General features: G+C 43.4%; 1 protein-coding gene across 1 annotated transcript in view; it reads right to left on the bottom strand.

Annotated features, from left to right (window-relative positions):
• Window positions 1–23,859, bottom strand: part of LOC115074749 — a 60,569-nt gene extending 36,710 nt beyond the window's left edge. The window contains exons 1-4 of the mRNA XM_029574512.1: window positions 23,804–23,859; window positions 17,684–17,786; window positions 9,204–9,311; window positions 7,081–7,270 (exon numbers count right to left, since the gene is read on the bottom strand). Of these exons, the coding sequence (XP_029430372.1) occupies window positions 7,081–7,270; window positions 9,204–9,311; window positions 17,684–17,786; window positions 23,804–23,859 (457 nt within the window). The remainder of the gene's footprint in view (window positions 1–7,080; window positions 7,271–9,203; window positions 9,312–17,683; window positions 17,787–23,803) is intronic.
• Between the last annotated feature and the right edge of the window lie 596 nt (window positions 23,860–24,455).

Here is a 24,455-nt window from a genome sequence, read left to right as displayed (position 1 = left end):
GCCAAGTGAAATCAAAGAGTCAGCTCTCTGGAATGGGCAACTACAGCTATCAGGGATGCAGAGCACTTGCTGTTCAGCTATAGGTGCCCTCCCTAGAGAGCTTACCTTTGATTTCACTTGGCTTGCTTTGCCGAAATGGCCTTGCATGTGAGGTGCCCAGTGCCAGTCTTGCATGCAAAGCCATTTTGGTCACAACTTCTTCCAGCTTCAAGCACTTACCTGTTTCAAAGCACTTTTCTGCTTTAGTGCGGATTTTGCAGGTTAACTCTGAGTTTAGCCTGCGTTTTTTCGTTTTCTCTTTAACTCCTTTTTGATTTGTATCCCGTTAGCTTTTTTTGCATCCCATGGGGGGACCCCTGTTTTTAACCTGCGCTCATATTTAACTCCAATTTTAGTCTGGGTCTTATTACACCGGCCCCCATAGGTCAGCACCAGCTTTGGGAAGAGGCAGGGAGCCCGGCGCCCCCCAGAGGGCTCCCTTGGCAAAGCTGAGCTGGTTCCACCGAGGCAGAGCTCCAGGTGCCTGGCGTTGTCTGGCCCTCTGTTCGGTTTCTGCCCTGTGCTTAAGATTGGTGCTGAGGATTAACCAAAGGGGAGGAGAAGCTTGGGGGATGGAGGGAGGATGATGGGGGAAGGGAAGAGGAGACACATGGAGAGAGAGGACAAAGAAAGGCAAGAGAGGTGATGAAATGAATGGATATAGGGAGAGAAGAAGAGGGATAAAAAGTGAGGAGGAGATAGAAGGCGAAAGGTGGAAAGGAGGTGATACTGAAATGAAGAAGAAAATGGGAGAAAGGAGAGGGAAAGCTTGAAATAGGTCCATACTGGAGGGAGGAGGGAAAGGGGCACTTTTGGAAAGGACAAGACAGGTGGAAGAGCTAATAAGAGGCATGGAAAGAAAGAAGATAGAAAAAGAAAAGAAAAAAAAAAGAAGTAGAAAGATCTAGGAGAAAGGAAAGAAAGAATTAAAAAATGAATGAAAGAAATTAGCCAAGATACAGCAAAATCAGATAAGGCAGGGGTGGGCAATTCCAGTCCTCGAGGGCCACAAACCTGTCGAGGTTTTAGGATATCCTAATGAATATGCATGACATAGATTTGCATACAACTGAGGCAGAGTGCATGCAAATCTCTCTCATGCATATTCATGAGGGATCTCCTGAAAACCAGACTGGTTTGTGGCCCTCGAAGGCCGGAACTGCCCACCCCTGAGATAAGGCATGGATTTCCCACATTTCCAGGAATCGACTCCAAATATTGCTCTAAAAAAAAGGTTCATTGATCCGACTTGACATCTAAGAGCGTGCAAGGCCCAAAAATGTCACTTTGTTTTGTTGGGGGAGGTTCCATTTAAAGTCTGTTTCTCTGGGAGCTTTTTTGGTTTTTGATTTTGCTCAGCAAATAGTGCAAGGGTGGCCACCTCCGGTCCCCGAGAGCCACAAACAGGCCAGGTTTTCAGGGTATCCCTAATGAATATGCAGGAGATTAGATTTGCATGCGCTGCCTGCACTCTGTGCACATCCATCTCATGCAGATTGATTGTGGATATCCTGAAAACCTGGCTCTGTTTGTGGCTCTCGAGGGCTGGAATCAGCCACCCCTGAAATAGTGAGCATTAAAAATGAAAGAAAATTAAAAAAAAAAAAAAAATGTCAGTTTATTTATAAAAAAACATGAAACAACATCGACAATGTCATTAAACCCCCCCCCCCCCCCCACTAGCATCCTCCACCACCTCTAGGTTAGGTTATTTGTCCCTCTGCTGTCTTGTTCACTTCCTGCCCGACATCAAAGTTCCCCAACCCCTCATGCAGGTTCCTAAGCTACTGAATCTTTGAAGGTGCCCCTTATTTCCTAGCTGAAAGCGCCTTTTTGAATTTTTCCTCACAGCCAAACACATCTTCTTAAAATACTTCTGCATTTGGCCACTGTGCATGCTTGGATCTCAGTTGCAGGAGCTATAATTAGCCTTTGCCCCCTTTCTGGAATTCAGTGGCCACTTTCAGCTGTTCCCCCAAGCCTGAAGTCCTCCAGGCTGGCGAAGCGGACCCATAGCTCCCCCATGAGCCCCAGCACGGGAATTAAAGATTCCCAGGGACAAGTGCAGGCCTGGGGACTCCAGGTAAGACGGCACGAAACCGAGAAGTCAGTGTATTTCTGATCCGCAAGGGGAATACAGGGGTTCATTATATTTGCATAAGACATTAGGTAGCTGCTATGAAAGGTTTCACTTTAATGCTTTAATGTGAATTCATTTTATACATTTTATTTCCGGGCTTTTTTTTACACCGCACACGAAGAAAAATACCGGTCAGAGCGGTTCACAGCATCATAACACAGACAGAGAACTATAAAGCAATTGTAAAACCAATACAGCAATATTCAATAAAGCATTAGGCAACCTAAGAAGTCTACCAACCCTGTTATTCTTATATTTGTGTGCAAATAAACTTCATGCATCTAGCTGAAAAGCAATCCGTTTTCCTTTCCTCCTTTTTGAATATGATCTGGTTGCATTCTGCACACCCTTCCATTCTTTTCTCATTATTACTATTAGGCACGTTTGCTAGTGCAAAGCATCTATTGTCTGCAGTTGGGCCCATCTGTCTGTCTGTTCATCTGTCCACATACATATTTGCAGCCGTGCAACTGCACTGATTTTGCCTGAAAATGGGTCCGGTGGTTGTCCTTCACAACCCAAGGCATGCCAGGTTTGGTTCAGACTGGTCCAGTTTTGGGGTCAGCTGAAGCCCCGAGAGTACCCTTATCTTGCACAATGGATTTAGTATTTGTGAAAGGTGCCAGACTGACAGCACTGGAATCCGAAAGCATCCGCTTAGCACCGACAGTGAACGCAGGCTAACCCACAGTGCTCTGCTAATGTATATTGTATAATGTATAATATATTTTACTCTTCGCCTCAATTGTTAATTATATCTCTTTTTACTATATGCTTCTCCCCTGTTTTGCATATCCTCTTTTTCCACCTGCTCCCCTCTCCCTCCCCTGTTTTATGTATTTCTTTTAGTTCTATGTAAAGGGATATGATGTACCCACGAATACCGGTATAAAAAAAAAAAGCTGTCAAATAAATAAATAAATAAATAAAAGATGTGCAGGCACAACCCATTCGATTCAGTTCATTGCATTCGTTTTTGTTTTTTTGTTTTTTGTTTTTGGTTTGAACATTTTTACTGCAATCTGTTTGCAAATATTGCACGCTATTTGCTGAAACACACACACAAAAACAAAGGCTCTCACATGCTCTCTCACACACACAGGCTCTCACTCTCATATGCTCACATACATAGGCTCTCACATGTTGTCTCCCATTCCCCCTCACAGACATACACATAGGCTCTCACTTTTACATGCTCTCTAACACACAGTTTCATATTCCCATTCAAACATACAGGTTCTCATAAGCAGGTTCCTGCTCCCATTTCCATACATACGTACACACACAGACTCTCACTCTCATGTGCAGGCTCCCACTCTCCACTCTCACACAAACACACAGGCTCCCACTCCCACACAGCCATACAGTCCCTCACAGACACACAGGTTCTCACTTCCACATGCTCTCTCTTATACTCCCCCCCTGCCCTAGGTAGGCTCCCATTCACATCCCCCCAAGCAGGCTCTCAATCACACACACACACTCATCCCCAGGCAGACTCCCATTCACAAACATACACACTCCCAGGGCAGGCTACCATTCATACACACACCCAAACATAAAACACAGGCAGGCTTACTATCAGGAGCAAAAGGGGGAGTCTGTCCTGCTGCTGGTCCTCATGTGCCTGCCTCTGGTATTCAAAACTCATGGGGCTAGCATGTCCTCTATGCTGATCTCACAATGCTTGAGAGATCAGCATAGAGCACTTACTGGCTGCACATGTTTTGAATGGCACAGGGCCGTCACACATGGAGAAGCAGGAGAGCAGGCGCCTTTTGGTGAGGATTTTATTTCTTTGACTGCCAGCCTCCTGGTCCTGCTCTTCTTCTCGGCTGCCGGTGGGATGGGAAGCACTGCTGGCCTTGCGGGCATCCTCAGCTGCCAGGCCTCCTCCTCTTCTCAGCCGCCATTGGGAAGGGATCCACTGGCAACCTCGCAGGCCTGCTCGGCCACCAGGCCTCCTTCTCTTTTCAGCCACTGGTGGGATGGGATCCACTGGCGGCCTTGCGGGTCTGCTCCATTTCTTGGCCACCGGCCATTCTCCTTAGCTGCTGGTGGGATGAGGTCCACTGTTGGCCTCTTGGGCCTCTTCCGCTTCTTGGCTGCTGCTTCCCTGGATATGCATGCCCAGTGTCCGCTGCGGCCCTGTGACAGGGCCTCTTCTCTTGGGCCTGAGCACAAAGTGGGTGGGCTCAGGAGACAGGAAACTATTGCATCTGTATGTAATGATTATAATTCGCTTGATGGTACAGGTGTAGGAGTACAGCCAACACATTGCAGTGGGTACCTCCTTTCCAGGGACTCGCTAATGATTTCATGGGGGTCATTCTTTAGGTCATTTACCTAATGATCTCTCATCTATTACTTATTTTGATTATTACAGGCTTTGTAGTTAGGTATAGGAAGGGATAGTGCTGGGTGAGAACAAAATGGGGGATCTCGCATGCTCCTCTCCCAAGACAGTGGCATAGAAAGGAGGACGATGACGAGAACTGCCTTGGATAAGAATTGGTATCCTACGATTCATCACACTCAATGACTGGCAGCCGGGATGCATCCTTGGCAAAGTGGATAGGAATAAGTAGGCAGACTGGATAGGACAGTTGGGTCTTTTTCTGCCTTTGCCTACTATGTTACTATGTTCTTTTTACAGCTTAGACATCTGAATATTAGAATACTGATTTCTGAATTTATGCTGTGGTGAATATATTGGTGTAAACTGTACATTCACACTATCTGATCTGCAAATCTTTGGGTAAGAAAACACATGGGTATAAAAGAAGGCAAAACATTTGCCTGAGTTGATTAAAAACATCTTCAAAAGTGCATCGAGAGCTTGGTAACATTTTGTCTGAAAGGGAAACAGGGGGCAAGCACTAGAATACCCTTCTATAGGGGAGGAGAAATTCTGACCCACATCGTGGAAGTTACAGCCCTCCTTAGATTCCCACAGGTTTAGAGCAGGAGGGGGTGACCTAACTACTGACATGAGTAGACTGAAAACCAACTAAACAAGGTGAACGGGTGATCAGAAAGGGCTGCAGGAATCCTTACCCCCCTCACCCACCCCCCCAAAAAAATGTCCCCTTGGTATTGCTTTAGCATTTCAAACACAACAATCTATTACGCGGTATTTAAGGGGTGGTATTCAATTCAACCGGCCTTCCAGGACATCCCAATTCTTCATGAGCCTCTATTTAGAAACATTGCTAACAGTGAATAGAAAAATGCTATAAAGAAAATGCAATATCATGAGGGAGAGCATCAGTCCTGTTTGTCGGCACCTTGACTTTTGCAGAAATGTGATAAGAGAAATGCATTTGCCATGACCTGCTGAGATCTGAGCCCAGCCAGTGCACTTGCATCCTCGGCGATCCCTATCACCCAAAATTCAATCTTTGCTTCAGAAAGAGTCAGGAATTGTAGCTGCAATAGCAAATTAGGCCCTGTAATTCCAGGCAGCCAAGAAGAGATTTGGACTTCTGCAGGCTGCAGAGATACCGGGATTAAATTTGCCTTTGTTGATTCCTGATGGGCAGGGGGAGGAAGGGGAGAGAGAATAGAAAAAGGGAAATAATTTCTGTCTCTCAAGAAATAAAATGGAAGCTGATTAAGCAAAGGATTCGGTCAGATGAGTTTATTTTTCATCTGTTTTACAGTTCCGGTTTTCAGAATGCTTTGTTACTCTAATGGGCATTTTGATGTTTAAACATTCGTTTAACGGTAACATTTCATCTTGCAGTTAGTAAGCTTGACATCTTACCATTCCCTCCTGAGGAAATGGTTCATTTAGGATTATTTCAATGTATTTACTTTTCTTAACAAGGAGAGCTTTATCCACCACCCCCACTCTGCATGACTGTCATCTGCCATTATATCCACATTAAACAATGCTAGATTGTTCTCTCTTTTTTCTTTCTTTCATGACGGCAGAAAAGGACCGTATGGCCCATCCAGTCTGCCCATCCATCCAATTAATTTAGCGTCACTTCCTCAGAGATCCCCTGCGTTTATCCCATGCTTTCTTGAATTCAGATAGTTTTCCCCTCTACAACCTTCACTGGGAGGCCGTCCCACGCATCCACCACCCTCTCTGTAAAGAAATATTTCCTAAGATTACTCCTGAGTCTACCCCCCCCCCCCTTTCACCCTCATTCCATGACCCCTTGTTCTAGAGCCTCCTTTCCACTGAAAGAGGCTCCCACCTCCTGTGCATGGAAACCTTTGAGATATTTGAATGGCTCTATCATATCTCTCCTATCTCGCCTTTCCTCTAGGGTGAGGAGGATGGCTCTCCTCTGGTCAATATCGATGTGCGGGGGGGGGGGGGGGGGGAGGATTTCCCAGAGTGGCCATATCCAGATCTTCCTTTTGACCATTCCTGTATCTGGATCTTCCTTTTCTCAGCCAGCTCTCAACATGAGGCCCCTCCCCCCCCCCACAAAGTACATGAAATAAAAGGAGCACTTTTAACACAGATCCTTCTGCTGCTGGCTGGCGACTACAGTATTCAGTTGGGTCTTTATGCTATTTATTTCAATTAATGAAAACTATGCACCAGGGGTGTCCAGCTCCGGTCCTGGAGGGCATCAGGCCAGTCTAATTTTCATCCCTAACGAATATTTGGTACATGCAATCTATTTATTTATTTGTTTGTTTGTTTACAGATATTTATATATTGTCCTTCCATTACGATCAGGGTGGTTTACAAAATAAAAGCATATATATATAAAGCATACAGTAGCGCAAAAAATTACAGTTATAATTCTTACTATAAAAGTTACAAAAGTAGTATCAGATCTCTCATGTAGAACATATTATTGCTGTAGGTATTATAGGCTACCTTAAACAGAATAACTCACAGAAGATACTATGGAATTACATGAAAGGGCACCTACCTCTTTTGTGTGTTCTTTCACCGCTACCTCTTTTGTGGGTTCCTTCACCACACAGCTCTAAATTTTCACCCAGATTGATGACGACACAGGTAGGCAAGCTGTACACTCCAATTGGGATAAGGGAGGTGGACGGTCTGGAGAGTTTCTGGGTGGAAACAAGGGCCTCCAGATGGTAGCAAGAGGCATGTAACTACAGAGGGAAAGGCATCATGGTTGGAAATACATACAGCTGAGGCAGTACCCATGTATTTCATTTATTTATTTGGATTTTTTATATTCCACTTTTCAGCACTTTAAAGCAGATTATATTCCAGTATTATAGGTAGTTCCCTATCTCCACAGGGCTGAGGGTAAAGTGACTTACCCACAATCACAAGGAGCGACAGTGGGATTTGAACCATGGTTCCCCTGGGTCATAGCCTGCTCTAACCTCTAGGCTACTCCTCCACTCCTAATGTATGTTCATTAGGGCTATCCTGTAAATCTGCTGACTGGTATGTGGCCTTGAGGATCAGAGTGATACTGATGCATGCTATTATATCTGTATTTCAGCCCTCCCTATCCCCCCCAAATAAAAAATGGGGTGGGGGCTGCATTTTTTTCATCTTTTAGTGGCTGGTTACAGTGAAATTTACCCCTGGTGTTGTAGAGTTAGGAATTAAGGAAACAGGAGGGTCAGATTACCCTTACGTAAATAGATCACAATGAATCACTGGCAAGGACCACACACATATATACTGCTTGCTTATATACAATGAAATGGTTTTGTTATTTGTTTTACTTAGAAACTGCAAGTTGAAGAAAGAAATATTGCTTGTATTAGAATTAAGAGATAGGATATTAGACATGTTATAGTTTGTATTAACCATATGAAACTGCATTTGTGATCTTAAAATAATATGAAGGCATTTTTCCCTGACAGAAATTTCATATCTGCTACCATCTCAGATCTTAGAATAGACACAACATTAGAACCAGACAATCTAGTGATGGCTAGAAAGTAATAAGCTTTCAGAAGTGCATCTGCTTCTGTAAGATAGGAAACTCAGTTCCAGGAAGATACATCTGTTACTATAAGATTAAGGAAGTAGACCTTCTAGATTAGGGAAGTAGATTATCCCTGGCTATATGCTCAGAACTGCTGAGGGCCCAGGAAAGAGGAGCTATCCATTTATAGTCAAACACATGCCTAGATTGGTCTGTAGCTTAAAATATTCTGTATTATATCTTCAGTTAAAATACAGAAACCATTCTGAGAGACAGAAACTATTCTGAAATCATACTTTAAATGCTTTACTTTTAATTATTTGACAAGATAGAAAAATTTCCCTTGCAATAAGGAGATACTGGACTATGTCCCTTACATTTAGAAGAGACATTAAGAAGATATTTCAGTACCCCAAAGAGGAAGTAACAATAGGATGTTCAGCCAGCTAAGGAATGAGGACCATCCTTTCAGTGAGAAAACATATGGACTCCACATAATGTGATGGAAAGAGCATTAGGAACCAAACTGTGTTCATGCAGTCAGAGCGCCCTATACTAGAGAGTCCAGCCTTGGGTGTCATCCCATCCTAGATGGTAGCCCAGTACTAGTTCCGCAATTAGATGTATATAAGAGGGAAGGTTTGGAAGCAGTTCTTTGCACTGAGTGGACAATTGACCTGAGACCATCCACGATGACAAACATTTCCTAACATGTCGTCACCTCCCCCACTACCAAGACCCTTCTTCGTAGACATTGCTAAGGATGAAAAGGGGGAGTCCTCACTCAGGGAAGTGCTTACTGTAAATATTCTTTTAGACCATTCTCTTATATGGTCTTATATATATCTATACTATTTCATATGGTACCATATTTGCATGTTTAATTATTTGCTAGGCTACGGTATTGAATACTTTGCAGCTACATTGCTGATTTCATTGCTTATAACTTTTGGGGAAGTGTTTGTTATGATTTATATTACTGCTAGTTCTTGTTTAGGAATAAAGCTCACATATATTCTTTCGCCAATTTCTCTCAGTGTCTGTGCATTATTTCCACTGGGTTACACAGTGCAAACATCCTACCCCCATGGCCACACTATACCTGGACTAGTGCACTAGCAACCCTAAAACATTACTGAAGCTGATGAAGAATAAGCACAAAATCCATCTATTTTAGCTTCTTTTCCATTGACAAATTCTCTTGTAACTGGAGAGACTGAAATAGAAATGCTTAGTCTATGATGCTGAAAATGAACATAAAATGAAAGTGAACCTACTAACATTTGTCATGATTTTATTTTCCAGTGTTAGTTTCACCCAATGCTTGATTCCTTCTAACAAATTCATGGTCCTGAAAGTCCCTCCATAGGGCTCCCATTTGAGAAGTAAAGTAGCAATCAATAAATACACAATGACGTACCCTGAGCTACATAATGGTATTTAAAAAAAACCGGAGGAATAGTTGATACTCATTAAGTAAATTCCATTTAGGGCTGTTAGCCACCTGCTAAAGGCTTTTATTTCTAGATGCAACATGCGGCTGGGTAAGTTGGCTATCTGAAATATAACAGCCAGTGTGTTATGGCTTTCTAGCTGAATGTGGCTTATTGCATGCCCTCAGTAGAAATTGCTATTTAAAAATGTTTTATTATTTTGATGTACTTTGTTGTATGCTTAGAATGCAAAATTAAGAGCAGTATTTAAGGGATGTGGAGGAATGTACAGGCACGTGGTTGTGCTTTAATATAGCAAGTATTTATGAAAGGCTGTTGCTGAGTGGGGGGGAGCATGTCTTTGCTCTAATTTGGTTTAAATGTATATGTCGTATTGGCTATGAAAATACTGGATGTATGCAATAGCTTTGTATGCAATGTGAGTAGTTGCTGTGAAAGAACCTGGTAGGCTCTGCTGTGATCCTACCACTGGAACAAATATTAAATGTTTGTCATGGTAGCAGAGTCTCCAGCTGTATTTTATGTCATACTTCAAGGGTGGCCAACTCTGGTCCTCGAGAGCCACAAACAGGCCTGGTTTTCAGGATATCCGCAATGAATATGCATGAGATAGATCTGTATGTACTGCCTCCATGGTATGCAAATATATCTCAGGCCTATTCATTGTGGAAATCCTGCCAAGCCTTTTTGTAGCTCTCGAAGACCGGAGTTGGCCACCTCTGTCGTACTTCGTCACCTGTTCCATCGGACCAAGAGGGCGTTCTGCAGGAGGAACGTCCTAGAAAGATTCTCATATCAGGTCAGCTGGTACCTGCAGAGCAAGAACTATAATTAGCAAACAATAAAAAATGCTTATTTGTCACAGTGAGAATCTTGGGGTGTGTTAAATTTTATCTCACTCGCAGTTGGGCTTACACTTTCATAGTATCTGTAATTAATCCTTTTTACAATTTTAAATTATTCGATAAGCAAACTAATCTAACCGGATATTATGGATCCATCTTAGAGAATCACATGTTAAAACTCGACACAAATAAATCTACTGTTAATAATTAAATCTTTGAAATACAGTTTTTCTATTGACGTTTGTGACATGTAAATTTCACTGCAACCAGCCACTAAAAGATGAAAGAAATGCAGCCCCACACCCCATTTTTTTTATTGGGGGGAGGGGGGATAGGGAGGGCTGAAGTAAAGATATATTAGCATGCATCAGTATCATAATACCTGAAATAGGATCAAGGATATTAACCATGTCTGACGACGGGGAACATCCCAGAATGCACACAGTCGCATGGGACAAGGGAGGACTGAAAGCCACTGGTACTAAGTTAATGTTTCCATGAGCTTTGGTTTTGCTGTTTCTATGAGAAATTTGAAATCACCTAAGGGACCAGAAGTATGGAAAGTGTTGTTGGTTTTTTACTTAATAATCTGAGTTTGACATAAACTCTAAGTCCTTGCTGCCCATCTTGCATTTTGCCAAAGATGAAGGTCAAAAACTGAAGACATTTCTAGACTTAGTCCTTGGTAACAAATATTTTTTATGTCTTTTCTGCCTATAGGTAAACACATAAAAGAATTCATTAAAAGTACTGTTTGCTGCTTAGAGATGGAAGATTGTACAGGTTCCCTTTGCTTCTAATACTGTAACATCAGACATACAGAGGCAATCGACAATAGCTAAGCTTCGGTGACAAGAAACCAACTGAGATTGAGATCTCTGAATGAGTTGCTTTACAGAGAATATTTAAATATGTTCTTACTTGTAAGACAAGTTTTAATTGGAGGGGATTTTTCTTTTTGAAACTGGTTTATACAACTCCCCCCAAGAAGTAGTTTCCCAGAGAGAAACTTCCTGTTAACTAAAAACGTGTTTTTTCCCCCCATGATTGTCCCTACATACAAATTGCAGAAAAAAAGTGAGACCCTGAGTGGTTAGCATTAAAATCAGTACTGCGGTTTGCGTTTAATCTGGTTCCAGGCTCCAGGTTTTTAAATAACAGTCAAGCAATTTATCTGCTCCTAGGCACATTCTCCCTTCAGCTCATTTACATGAAAATGGTGCCTCAAATGCAAGGTACATTTCCTGACTGTTAGACTTTAGGGCTAATATAATTCTCATGGGCCTGAGTCATGGTGCCAGGCTCAGCTGTAATAAATTAGCGTTTAGAACGTACTTGTCTTTCATTGTCCATTAGGATAAGTATCCATTGCTCATTTATTGCCCTTTTGCTGGGTAATTACCTTCACAAGGCTGACTCTAATTGATTTTTTAATTGGTTATTGCATCATGGGAAAGTTAAATATTGCCCTGGCGTTATAAGTTGGATAGGAATGGTGAAGCGAATATAAAAGGGTCCCTTGAAAACAATGTTAATAGGAGGTAGGGAAGAGAAGGTGATTCTGATCCCTCCGTAAATCCTTCGTGAATCCTTATCTGGAATACTGGGAGCAGTGTTGGTCACCACGGTATTTATGGTCCTCTGCTCCATTGGCCTGGCCAAGACTGGGGATGCCATGGAGGCAGGGCCGGATTTAAGATGACGGCATCCATAGGCAGAGGACTTAAGGCATGGGGATCCTGCCTTACTCTCCCCTTGGAAAGCAGAAAGCAACCGGGGTGGGGGGAGTCACAGTTTTTTAGCTCCTTCATAATTTGGCACCCAAGGCACATGCCTAAATCTGGCTCTGCATGGAGGGGCATTCACAGGCCCTGGGGGAAGGGATCTGCAGCCATTGTGTGATGGTGACCCCTAGTGGCTGGACTGAGGGTTCAGGATTGCAGGATTCTGAATGGAGTTTTTGTGCATGTCTCCTGGCCGAGGACTGTCATTGCAGTGACTAGATGAGGCAAGATGGGAAAGAATATAAAATAAGGAGAACGATCCCGTGTATTTGAGAATGAGAAGTTACCAGTCCCAGTTCCAATTGAGGTAGAAGCCCAAAGGAACCAGAAGAAATCACAAATAAAATAGTAATATGAATGAAATGAAACATTTATTATGTCTGGTGAAGCTAGGTAGACTAGAGATGCTTGTTTTGGAACTCCAGAGTTCAAGTGGAAAGTCATTTTGTGCAAGGGCTGCATATAGATAGGCCTTTCAAAGACTTTTTGATATGACTGTTCAAGATATATGAAACCACCAGACTTGAGGAGAATAGGTTGAAACTGATCAAGAATCAATTTACTCAGCTTAGGCCATAGTGCAGGATCCCCAAACTCATTCCTTGAAGACCGCAACCCAGTTGGGTTTTCAAGATTTCCCAAATGAATATTCATGGGATCCATTTGCATGTCATGCAGACAGTGCATGCAAATATATGCTACGAATATTCATTGCGTAAATCCCGAAAACTAGACTGGATTGCAGCCCTTGAGGCCTGAGTTTTGGGGACCTCTGCCATAGCACTGTATTCTGTGGTAAAGCAGATTTAGATTCAAGTAAGATATCCATTAGGGCTGGCAGGGACTGGGAAGCTCCAGAGGCAATGTGTTTGTGCTTAAGGAAAGAGGGAATAGGAGGTGCCATAACCACAGGCAATTCCTGCTAGCTGTACCAGAGTACTAAAGGATCATTTTGGAGAAGACATCCTTCCAGTCCTTGGGATAGCAAAGGTTACTGAGATTTACCTGGACATGCCACCTGGAGTGGGGAATATAAAAGTAATAGGGAATAAATTGGAATTTCAAAAGAAATCTTTCCTTTTTAGATTCTGTTCAGTAAAGATCTGAACAGTCTTCTTTCAGATTTAACTGAGTTTAAACTTAGTTTTGGGTGTCTAGCACTTTTAAACAGTTGCATACATTCTTTACAGGTAAAATCAGTTGAAATGAGGACTTCATTATCACTGTTTCTGGGTGTCAGTTCTGGTTCCTGTGTTTTCAATTCACCTCTCAACGCTCCTTCTCACTGTGAGCTCTTATCACAGACCCCATCACAGTGAAGCTAAAAGAGTGAAGGAAAGTAGATAGTGCAATGATGATGTTTTACTAGTTCAGCTATGCTGTATATGCTATGCTTCCAGTATCACCTTGGCTGGATATTTTGATGCAATTAAACATTTGGCTTTCTCTAAACAGTGCAGAGACCTTCTCCCACTGTCAAGGCGGAGGCTGTTGGGTGTTGCAAGACCTCTAGGTGGAACCTCACAGAGTTGGCTGTTCGATGCCCTACTGGGTCTCTTGCACAAGATTGGGGTCCAGAACCCATCCAGCAAAGTCTTCCAGGGATAGGGAGGGGAAGCAGGAACAAATTTAGGAAATAAACAATTGCTGGTAAACAAGTTTGGCAAGTTTATTTTTACCCAAAAGAAAATGATTAGAAGCAATCTTGAGGTAAATAATACAAGTATTCAAGCTCTGTAGCATGTATCATCTTTGGAATAATGCTTCAAAAATGATACAAAAATGTTGTCAACCATAGACAAGTAAACAATTAGAAATTGTAAATACTTTCCAAATTGTTCTTTTCTGGTTACGGTGAAAAAATAATATTAACAATTCTCTTGTTTCTAGGAGCCTTCTGCTGGATTCAACGCCAAGTCAGATATGTATTACTTCTGTTCTTGGTGTGTTAGTCTTCACTTTGCTTTGTTTAACCTTCAGATCTGTATCATAAGAAATTAAGGCTTTGGGGTTACTTCTTCTCTTTTTTTCAGGCTCTTCTAAAAACCAAGAGTCCCTCCTATGGTAAGCATCTTTTTTTCCCTTTTCTGTTTTGTTTTTACTGTCCACTTTCAGTGTTGTCTGTCCTTTAGTGTTACTTTCTTATTCAGCTCAATTAGATTCTGCTATCTTGTTAGTCTGGCCAGACCTAAGGTGTGATTTCCTTTTGTAGGTGTATGCGTACACTTATCTGGGATCCAAGCTCAGTAAGTTTTGGTGCAATCCCTGATGCGATGATCTCTGGTGCAGCAACTGTCTCCTCAGGCGATGGGTTCTAAGGTTGCTGGTGTCCAGTTCTCCATCAGTGTCTGCCTCCAGAAGGGGTACCTACTACCTAACTATGCCAAATCCAAAACAAAGATTACCTCCCTGGCACCGAGTTATCTTCTGCAAGCTAAAGGTCATTCTGCTGCTGGTGTCTGGTGGCTTGGTGAAACTACTTTATCTAGCTAAAGAAAATAAATGATAATCAGGAAATCCCCATCTTTAATTTCAGGGGAACAGCAGTTACTTTATACATAAAACAAAATCCTACTCCCTTCTTATTAGAACAGGCAATAAACAATTACTGCATTCCTGTTCAATTGCTTCTACTATTAATTACTCTGTCCTTTTCTTACCTTCAGGGTGCAGGAATCTCTCTGGGATCTGGAATCAAATCTTCTTTTTCTTTCTTTCAAATCTCCCAGGGACACAGGAACTCAGTAACCGCAGGGTTACTGGTTTCTGGCTGTTCCCCTTAGGATGCAGGCTAGCTTTACCACAAATACTTTTTTGGGGGTGGGGGAGGGGGGGACTTGGCAGAGCTGACCACTAGCAGTTCTGACCTCTGCTAAATTATTTGGCATTTTGCTTAATTCCCCATGTGGAAAATCTCTTTCTCTTAGAGCAAAACCTTGCTCCACTGATATCACTATAAAGTAGTGCCACTTTTAAAAATTTTTACTTTCCTTGGAACTGCCACTCTCAGCCTTCTTGGTGACAGGGCAGAGGTGTCAGCCACTTCTATTTAATTTTCCTTATATTTTAAAATAGCTGCATTGTCCCAAAACAAGGTTCTAGGGACTAGTCACTTTACTTTTTAGTACCCCTGTGCTAGGCTAATTATTGACAAAAGCCACAAGGCTAGCCCCCATACTTTTGAGCTGTACATTACACATACAAGGAGCCTGCAGGAAAACTTGGACTGCACAAGTGATAGGGGCTAGCAATGGTCACCCTAACACTCAAGCTGGTCCAAACATGGACTTGCTTACTGGAATTCATCTTCCTCTCCAGGACCTCCTCTCCTACAGCTGAGCAGCAGAGGCTATCCAAGCATCCCTTGCTGCTATCCCTGCTGTGCTCTATGCTCCGATGTGCCTCTATCGCTCCCAGGGAGGGGTGCTACAGTAGCTTGTCACGGAAGGGCTTTGGTAGCTTGTCACTGCTGCAGGAGCTTGGTAAGTGTCCTCTGCTGCTTGTCCTCCCCCCCCCCCCCCCTTGCCTTTATTGTAATCTGTCTTACCTTTTGTTTAACTTTGATCTCTTTTATTTTCACTTTGGTGCCTGCCGCTGCAGTGCTGATATAGCCTGGCTCCTTTAAGAGTCCAGGCTATGACATCATCGTTACTGGGCTGCTAAGTTGACAATAACCAGCAGCTCTGTTTGCTCTCTGGGCTTTAAACAGCTGTTACCAGGGGAGAGACAGTAGCAAACCAAAAGAGCAGCATGCTGTCTCTGCCAGGCCCTGCCCAGCACTGCTTTCTGTAGCACAGGTAACTTGCAGTTAATACGTTTTTTTAGCCTGTTCACATTACATGTAGGTTGACAGAAGGAAACCCAGGACCAAAAGAACCAGAATTTATTGGGACTGAAAAACAGCTTAAAATCTCAATTCACTGGCAGCACAGCTTGACCAGCTCGAGTCTCCAGACCTTTCTACAAAAAGCAAGCCCCAGCCACAAATATTAAAGAGAGACCCCCTTCATAACGCAGGAGCCACAGTCTGCAGAGGCCTGCATTTCATCTCCCTGGGACAGATAGGAGACTAATACAAGACTTGTGGCTTTTATTATCGCCCTGATAGACCTTTGCCGCTGTGCCGAGTGAGAAAAGACTGGTCTAACGGGTAAAGGAAACAGAGTTTTCGGACATGCTTCTAAAATGCACATAAATCACGTCACCCTAGGTCTGTTCTCCCGGCCTAATGTTCATTATAATGGCTTTTATTGGCTCATCGTTCATATCCAGATGGAAAAAATGAAGACAAAGGATGGGAACTGCCTTTTCTAAGGCATAGGTGAGAAAGGCAGTGTGGAAAGATCCATTTTTAGATGATCCAAAGTGTTTTTCTTTTCTAATCTTTCACTTTCTGCTGAGGTTTCTCTCTTTAGTTCCCAGGCTGGGTACCTCCACTCTCCGGGCTGGCTGGAGCTGGGGGGTTGCAGAGAAGCGGCGTTCGCAGACCGAGCTTGGGGAGGGAAGGAACCGTGGTCGTTGCTTAAGGCTGATAACTTAGTGGTCCAGATTCAGGGACCACAAATTTCCAGTTCCTGGAAGGAGCCCAGGACCAGACTAGGTACTGCAGGAAGATGGGTCTATTAATACGGGGCAAAAAATCCCTGTGGGAGATGCAGTTGAAGGCTCAAGGCACCAGATCCCATCTCTGGCAACGGTTGAGCTGGAAGTTCAAAGGAGTAAAAAGAAACTGCGATATCCAAAAAAAAAAAACCCAAACCCCAAAAACAAATTCAATGCTGTTTCTGGGACCCAGGAAGGGGATCCTGCATTCCTGTCCACACTGTCTTTCTCCTCTATGGGCCCGGGATTCACTTGTTTCTCCCCACCTAGTGAGAGGCGGGACCCGCGCTAGAATTGGCAGTGGTAACTACTGTTTTTTCCCTCTTTCTGAGGACAGGTCAGCCATACGTGCAGGGAAACAGAAAGCGCCATAACAGAGCATCCACATAAACAGGGTGAGCTCCTTATTGCTTTAAAAGCTGAGTGGTGAATCGCTGCATTATCATAAGAAAGTGACGTCAGAGCACTGGTGGCTGTATTTTCTTCCAGATAATTCTTCAGTTTGTTTTTCTCACATTAGCTGTTCGGTTTTGAGTATCCAGCCTGGGTGTTTGAAGCAATGAATCTTACATATGTTATAGCACAGCACACACAATGTAATTTGTTGTCCCACATGTAAAATGCATGTCTATTGTAATTAAGTAATTGAATTAATAATCATGGATGTTAAAAAAAAAATCAGATGGTGCCACAGTAAAATAATCCCTGCATTTTGATGGTACAGCTCTGTGGGTAGGGATGCAAAGGTCTTGTCACCTCACTATTGATCAGCTACAAAAAAAAGAAAAGATTCTTTTGCATTAATAAAATATTGTGTAACATTCAAAGGTTGCTCTTCACATCGGCATTCTCTGCAGCAAATTGCTTCGTCTGCCTCCTCTGAGAAGCTGATCCTGTTCTGGTATTTTCCCCATTGCACCTACAGACTCACAGTTTCATATTTGCCTAGGAAAGGCTGCACAACGAGGTCCACAGAAGCAACAGGCGAAAGCAGAACGTGATCAAACTCTCGGTGGTGACCTGCAGCCCTAAGTCTGGACAGGGATTAAAACAAGATAAGCATGCTAGCCTCATTTCTGTTTTTATTGCCAGAAGCTACTTTTTTTTTTTCGGGGGGGGGAGGGGGGAGAAATTCTGTAACTTTATTTTCTGTCTGGTTTTCCCATTCCTACCCAGGTAAAATCTTCCACAGGCATAGACACGGGATTCTGTTCCTGATAGGAGCAAAAATGAGAACTTCTAGGCCTATTTCAAAAGCTTTCCCTGGGTTGCGTAATAATCTCTAGATGGGTTCGGGCCAGTTCAGTTCCTGGCGCCTGAAGCCTGTCTATGCTGGGGGCATGTGACCTAGGGAAGATGTTTTTTTTAATTGTATGTTCTGTATTTCTTCCACTTCTATTTGGAAAAGTGATGTATACATTTTTTTTTTAAATTAAATTACATAGCGCCACAGACTCATGACTGCTGAAGAAGGGCCAAACTCCTCTTTTGCACCACAGGGCAGGGAAGTCACTGGAAATGTGCTGGTTCATCACAACTTCACTAGAGGCCATGCCAACTCCTTCACGGAAGCTTTTTCAATAAATTTGAAGCCAGATTTTTTTTTTTTTTTTAAAGGCTTTGTTTTGTTCTAAAAAAAATCTGCATAAGATAAAATAAATAGTTCAGTGTCATGATGCATGCTGAGCAAAGGTATATAATGTTACTGTGCTTTAGGAGAGCAAATGGCTAATCAGACCTACACAGTGTATTTGCACCTGAAGGTGAAGGGTTCATTTCAAAGCAGTGGCAGGACCTCAGATTTTATGTCTGATACAATAGTAAAAACAAGCATTCATCTCCAAGGAAATCCAATAGCCTGTTGCATCCCATTTTTTTGTGTGTGTGTGTGTCTATTTGTTTATTTAAATAATTCCTATTCCGTTTATCCACAGATCTCAGCGGGTTACTTTGTAATGTGCATAACTGACATATGAAAATGCAAGACACGAGTGATCTATGGGAAAAATGCTTGGTACAGCTGGCTCTGAAGCCCTGATTTACTGTTTCCATTTTGTGCCTAGGGGAAGCAAGCTTAGTAAATCAGGCCATAAGGAAAGTAATTTTCAATAGTTTTGCCTACAGAAATGGGCTTTCTTCGTAATGGCCTACCCAAGATGGGGGTAAACTTAAACGCTATGTCCTGTTGATATTGAATGAAGGAGTTCCCGGAGGCGGAATTGGGAAGAGGTTTGGACTTATTCGTGTATGTTTAAACATTCCTGAAAAGTGTCCCCCTGCTAGCTAGCTCGTGCCAGTGTGTGCGAGGAATTTGATAGAAGCTTTCAGGAAGGCTCTGAAAACAGTTTTGTTTAGTAAAGCTTCTAGTCATTAATTTTATTATGTAATTTTTTTGCTGTTTTATTTGTTTGTCTATAATTTTTTAGGTTGTTTATCTGCCACGAACAGTTTGTCTGGTAAGATGGCAGACTAAAAGTATCATAATAAATAAGTTCAATAAATAATTTAAATAAATAAATATTCAAAGCAGGCTTCTGCACGCGAGGCTGCTTTTGAAGGTTGGCGTAACTTAGGCACGACATTGCAAGATGACCTCCTCGGCATCTTTAAGATCTCAAAAGTGCCTCCTGCTCTTATCATCATCTATTTTCATCGACTAGGGTGCTGCTGTGGGTTTCTTTCGTTGTTCAAGAATTCTACACTTTTTAACATCTCATCAATATTTCCACCGAGTGCAGGAAAGGAGATTTTTTTGAAAGCCAGGAGATATGCTTAGAATATAAAGTAAACTCCAGAAGGCGACATTTTATGTAGCTCAATTTGACTTGCTGCTAGCGCGGCTCCATAGCTGATTAATGTTGAGTAGGACTGATACATGTTGTATATAACATTAATTACTAAGGCAATCAATAGGCAGTGTATATGTGGGCACTGAAGGATGGATAAGCCATTTTCCTCTTTGATGTTTAAACATACCGGTATTAGTAAATGCCATGAAGCAGTTCATTATTCTTGCTGCGACACACCAAAACTTTGTACGATTTTATTTGAGTTAAGATGAAATAAATGAGCGAACATTACATGATGCTTTTGAAGAATCTGACTGTAATTGCTCACAGACTGAATTATAATAATTATAATAATCTAGGTTAAGGTAATAAGACACATAAGCAGCTCACAGGTCAATGACTGATTTAGGAGATGCAAAACTCCATGTTGATATTCAGCAATGCTTTTCTTCCCCTAATTAATCAGTTGGGTATATACTGTGAGCCAGTTTCAAGTTACCAGCTTCTTTTGAGCTTAACAAAGTTTCCACTTGGTAAATACTGTATGTTCTATCATTACTAGGAGAAGTTTTAAAGAGAGTGAAACAACATACTCTAAAAATAATTCTTATTATGCATATAAATACTAGAGATGTGAATCGTGTCCTCGATCGTCTTAACGATCGATTTCGTCTGGGAGGGGGAGGGAATCGTATTGTTGCCGTTTGGGTGGGTAAAGTATCGTGAAAATCGTTAAAATCGTGAGCCGGCACACTAAAACCCCCTAAAACCCACCCCGACCCTTTAAATTAAATCCCCCACCCCCCAAATGCTTTAAATTACCTGGGGATCCAGCGGTGGTCCGGAACAGCGGCGGTCCGAAACGGCCTCCTGCTATTGAATCGCGTTGTCTTCAGCCGGCGCCATTTTGCAAAATGGCCGCTGCAAAATGGCGGCGGCCATAGACCAACACGATTCGACTGGAGGAGGTCGTTCCAGACCCCCGCTGGACTTTTGGCAAGTCTTGTGGGGGTCAGGAGGCCCCCCCAAGCTGGCCAAAAGTTCCTGGGGGTCCAGCGGGGGTCTGGGAGCGATTTCCTGCTGCAAATCGTTTTCCGTACGGAAAATGGCGCCGGCAGGAGATTGACTGCAGGAGGTCGTTCAGCGGGGGCTTGCTGAACGACCTCCTGCAGTCGATCTCCTGCCGGCGCAGGAGGCCGTTTTGGACCGCCGCTCTACCCCAGGGTAATTTAAGGCATTTGGGGGGGGGGGGGTTCGGGAGGGTGGGGGATTTAATTTAAAGGGTCGGGGGTGGGTTTTAGGGGGTTTTAGTGTGCCGGTTTTCCTGCCCTCCCCCTTCCCCCGATTTAGCTAGGGACCGCCGCTGGACCCCAGGGTAATTTAAGGCATTTGGGGGGGGGGGTTCGGGAGGGTGGGGGATTTAATTTAAAGGGTCGGGGTGGGTTTTAGGGGGTTTTAGTGTGCCGGTTTTCCTGCCCTCCCCCTTCCCCCGATTTACGATTTTTTGACGATAAATCGGGGGAATTGGTATTGTATCGTGGCCCTAACGGTTTTTGACGATTTAAAATATATCGGACGATATTTTAAATCGTCAAAAAACGATTCACATCCCTAATAAATACCATGTAGTAATTTCATTCACGTGTACTATAACATTTTTATTGATTGCTTTAGGAAATAGAACAGGCTTTGTAGATGTTACAGAACTGCATTCTTAAAGAAATTCTGTAATCGATCCACAGAGGATTTCAATAAAATAAAGATGACCAAACTAGAGTACATTGGATCCAGGCCATTTTGGATCAGGATGTTTTGAGTAGTTTATTTGGTGTACTCTGGTTTATGACTTTTTGGTGTATTCTGGTTTATGACTGACTTATGTGGCATTTGCTAAAATTCTTTTCCAGCTTCATTAATGGTTTGGGGAAAATTGACCTTTAAATATCAGAATCAAGTCAATCTCATGACAATCCATGGGAACTTCAGCTTTTAGCACTTTTCTGCATGTAGTGGAAAAGCACTTCGGGTGTGATTCAATTCATCCATCCAGAGGCAGGATATAACTGTACAGAAATTCCACAGATCAGCCTCGGCCTTAGGGTGAAGGTTGCCCATAGTCCAAGAAGTAAAACTGGTGATCTTAACCTGAACCTGATGAGGCTTAGCTCATTTTCAAGAGGGTCATGATGAACAGCGCTTCAAATCCATGCAAACAGATGGTTTATTCTCCCTTCTTAATAAAGTGTAATTTGGCTAAAAAGCCTAGGTTGGAAGCAACCAGAAGTTCCTAGCTGAGTATACAGAAAGTTCCACCATTGTAGTCACCCATCTTTACCTTTTCATTCACTGGTTTTCCTCCATACAGAAATTTTATGGCTTGCCATTGCATTGGTTGATGCAAATACCTTCAATATTCTTCATAATAAATATATCCATTGTGCATAAGAATATACAAACTAGGTAACCCTAAAAGACCATCTAATGTCTAGTCTCAGACAGTGGCAAGCAGCGAGTGCTTAGATAAAGTGCATAAGAAACAGGATGCATATAGTTGGCCATTCACCATATACACTTCCAGTTTTTAGCCTGGGATAGACACCTGGGCCCAGTCTGAGGACGAGCCCGTCGCCAAGGCCCAGACTTGATGCTGGGACCTGGACAAAGGCCAGATACCGTCTTTGAGGCCAATATATAGATCCAACACCGGGGCTTAGGTCCCATCACTTGGGCCCAGCCCAAGACCAGCTCTTGTCGCCATGGCCCAGACCCAATGCCGGGGCCCAGCTCATGGACGGATCCCTTCACTGAGATTGGGCCCTAGCCCAAGACTGAGCCCTATTGCTGAGGACCAGACCTGGGCCTGGGTCTAGGACTAGACTTGATGCCAGAGCCTGGACCGAGGTCTGGTCCTATCACCAAGGTTCAGGCCAAGGACTAAGCCTGATGCTGGAGCCTGTTCTGAGACTGGGTCTCATCACTGAGGCTCAGGCCCGATACCAGGGCCCAGTCTGAGACCCAAAGGCCCAAGACTAGGCCTTCTGCTATCTTCTTTCTGCTTCCATTGTTTAACAGTAATGCCGTGTGCCTGAAGGACATGCCTTAGAAATGCCACTGCAGCGCCTTCTTCCTGAGAGGATGGTGCAATTTTGATATACGGCTGCACATGTTAATGGCCATACATCAAAATGGCACTGTCTGCTCGGAAAGAAGTTGCTGCAGTGATGTCAGTGTGTTGTGTCCTTTGAGCAGACATAATTTTTAGTCTATCTGTTTGTCATCCACATTGAATATTTGGATATACATGGAATATAAGTTTTAAAAAGAAAGAAAGAAGATGGAAGAAGGCTTAGTCCTGGGTCTCAGCAACATGACCTGTTCTCAGGATGAGGCCCAGCATTGGGTCTGGGCCTAGGTCTGGGCCTTGGCAATAGGAAATGGCCTCATGCCAGGCAACGGCATAAGGCTTAGGCCTAGGACTGGAGCTAGGCCCAGCGACAAGTTCCGGCCTCAGACTGGTCCCCAGCATCGGGCCTAGGCCTGGGCCTGGGCCTTGGCAACAGAATCTGGTCTCAGGATTGGGTATGGGCCTAGGCCTGGGCGTTGGCAATGGGACCCAGTGACTGGACCAAGCCTTGATCCTAGGCCTAGACCCAAGCTAAGGCCTCTGCAACAGGCTCTGGACTCATTTTTTAAAATTAATTAGCCAAACATGAAAATATCCGAAAAGTTTCAGATATTTTCATCAGAGACTATTTTTAGTTTGTTTCATTCAGAACAAACTGAAAATGACCTCACTCGTTGCATTTTACTCATTTGTTTAAAATGAATGCACATCCCTACCTGAACGCAGATTACATTCAAGTACTGTAGGTATTTCCTGTCCCCAGAGGGCTTAGGGGGTCATTAATTGCACCGCAATATTTTATCATGAGCGGGGGTAAATACCACGGTGAGGTGTTCCCCTCGTATTTGTCCCCTTCCTGGTAAGATATTGCTGTGGTTTCCTTGCGATGTATTTTTCGTTTTTGTGGAAAAACTCCACGAGAAAAAAGATTGTAGGGAAAGGGGATACAGCGCAGATAGAAGCCTCCATTCACCCAGGGCCACCATCGTGTTAAAGGGCCACTAAGGTATGAAAAAGCACCCCTCCTCCAAAGTGAAACCCCCAGGGGTCTGAGTAGACCGCCCCTGACCCCCCTGTAGAGGCAGCTTAAAAGAGAAAAATGTTTACAATTATGTGGCAATGCTCCTGCTTCCCTTACCTGAACTCCACTTTCAAATACAACTCATCCCCCTGAGATCCAGCCTCCACTCCCATTTAAAATCCCTCTGTAGGAGCCATCCTACCCCCTGGTAGTCTAGTGAGATCACCTTCCTTATAAAAAGTCCCTAGTAGTCTACTGGACCCCCCCCCCCCCATGTTAGATAACATTCTTGTTAGCCTAATGGGCAGCCCTGGGATCTAACGATGGTGCAAAGACCAACCAGCACCATTTTGAAAGATGGTGTTGAGCGGACTGGAGCCTAGGGGGCGTCTTGGGCTCCCAGGGATGTCTACTAGTCTAAGGGATGTTTTCTAAGGTATGGGGGGTCTGGGGAGTGGGGGTGTGGAAGCCACTAGACTACCAGGGACTTCTAAGGAAGAGGGGAGGGTCCAGAGGGAGGGGGCAGGGTAGTAGAATGGCTTCTGTGAGACGGAGGTTGAATCGGTTGGAGGGAGTTGAATCCCTGATGTTTTTCAAAGGGAAGATGTTTGGGTAGCGGGTGAGCCATCACCACGTGATTTAAAATATTAATTTTTCTTTCCTTTTATGCCGTCTCTATAGGTGGCAGGGGATGGATGGGGTCTTCTTTGGAGGGGAGGGTCTTTTTTCGGGCTTGTAGTGGCCCTTTACACGATGGTGACTCTGAACG

The sequence above is a fragment of the Rhinatrema bivittatum genome, chromosome 13 (assembly GCF_901001135.1).
Source record: "Rhinatrema bivittatum chromosome 13, aRhiBiv1.1, whole genome shotgun sequence".
Lineage (NCBI taxonomy): Eukaryota > Metazoa > Chordata > Amphibia > Gymnophiona > Rhinatrematidae > Rhinatrema > Rhinatrema bivittatum.
This window is presented reverse-complemented; position numbering and strand designations above follow the sequence as displayed.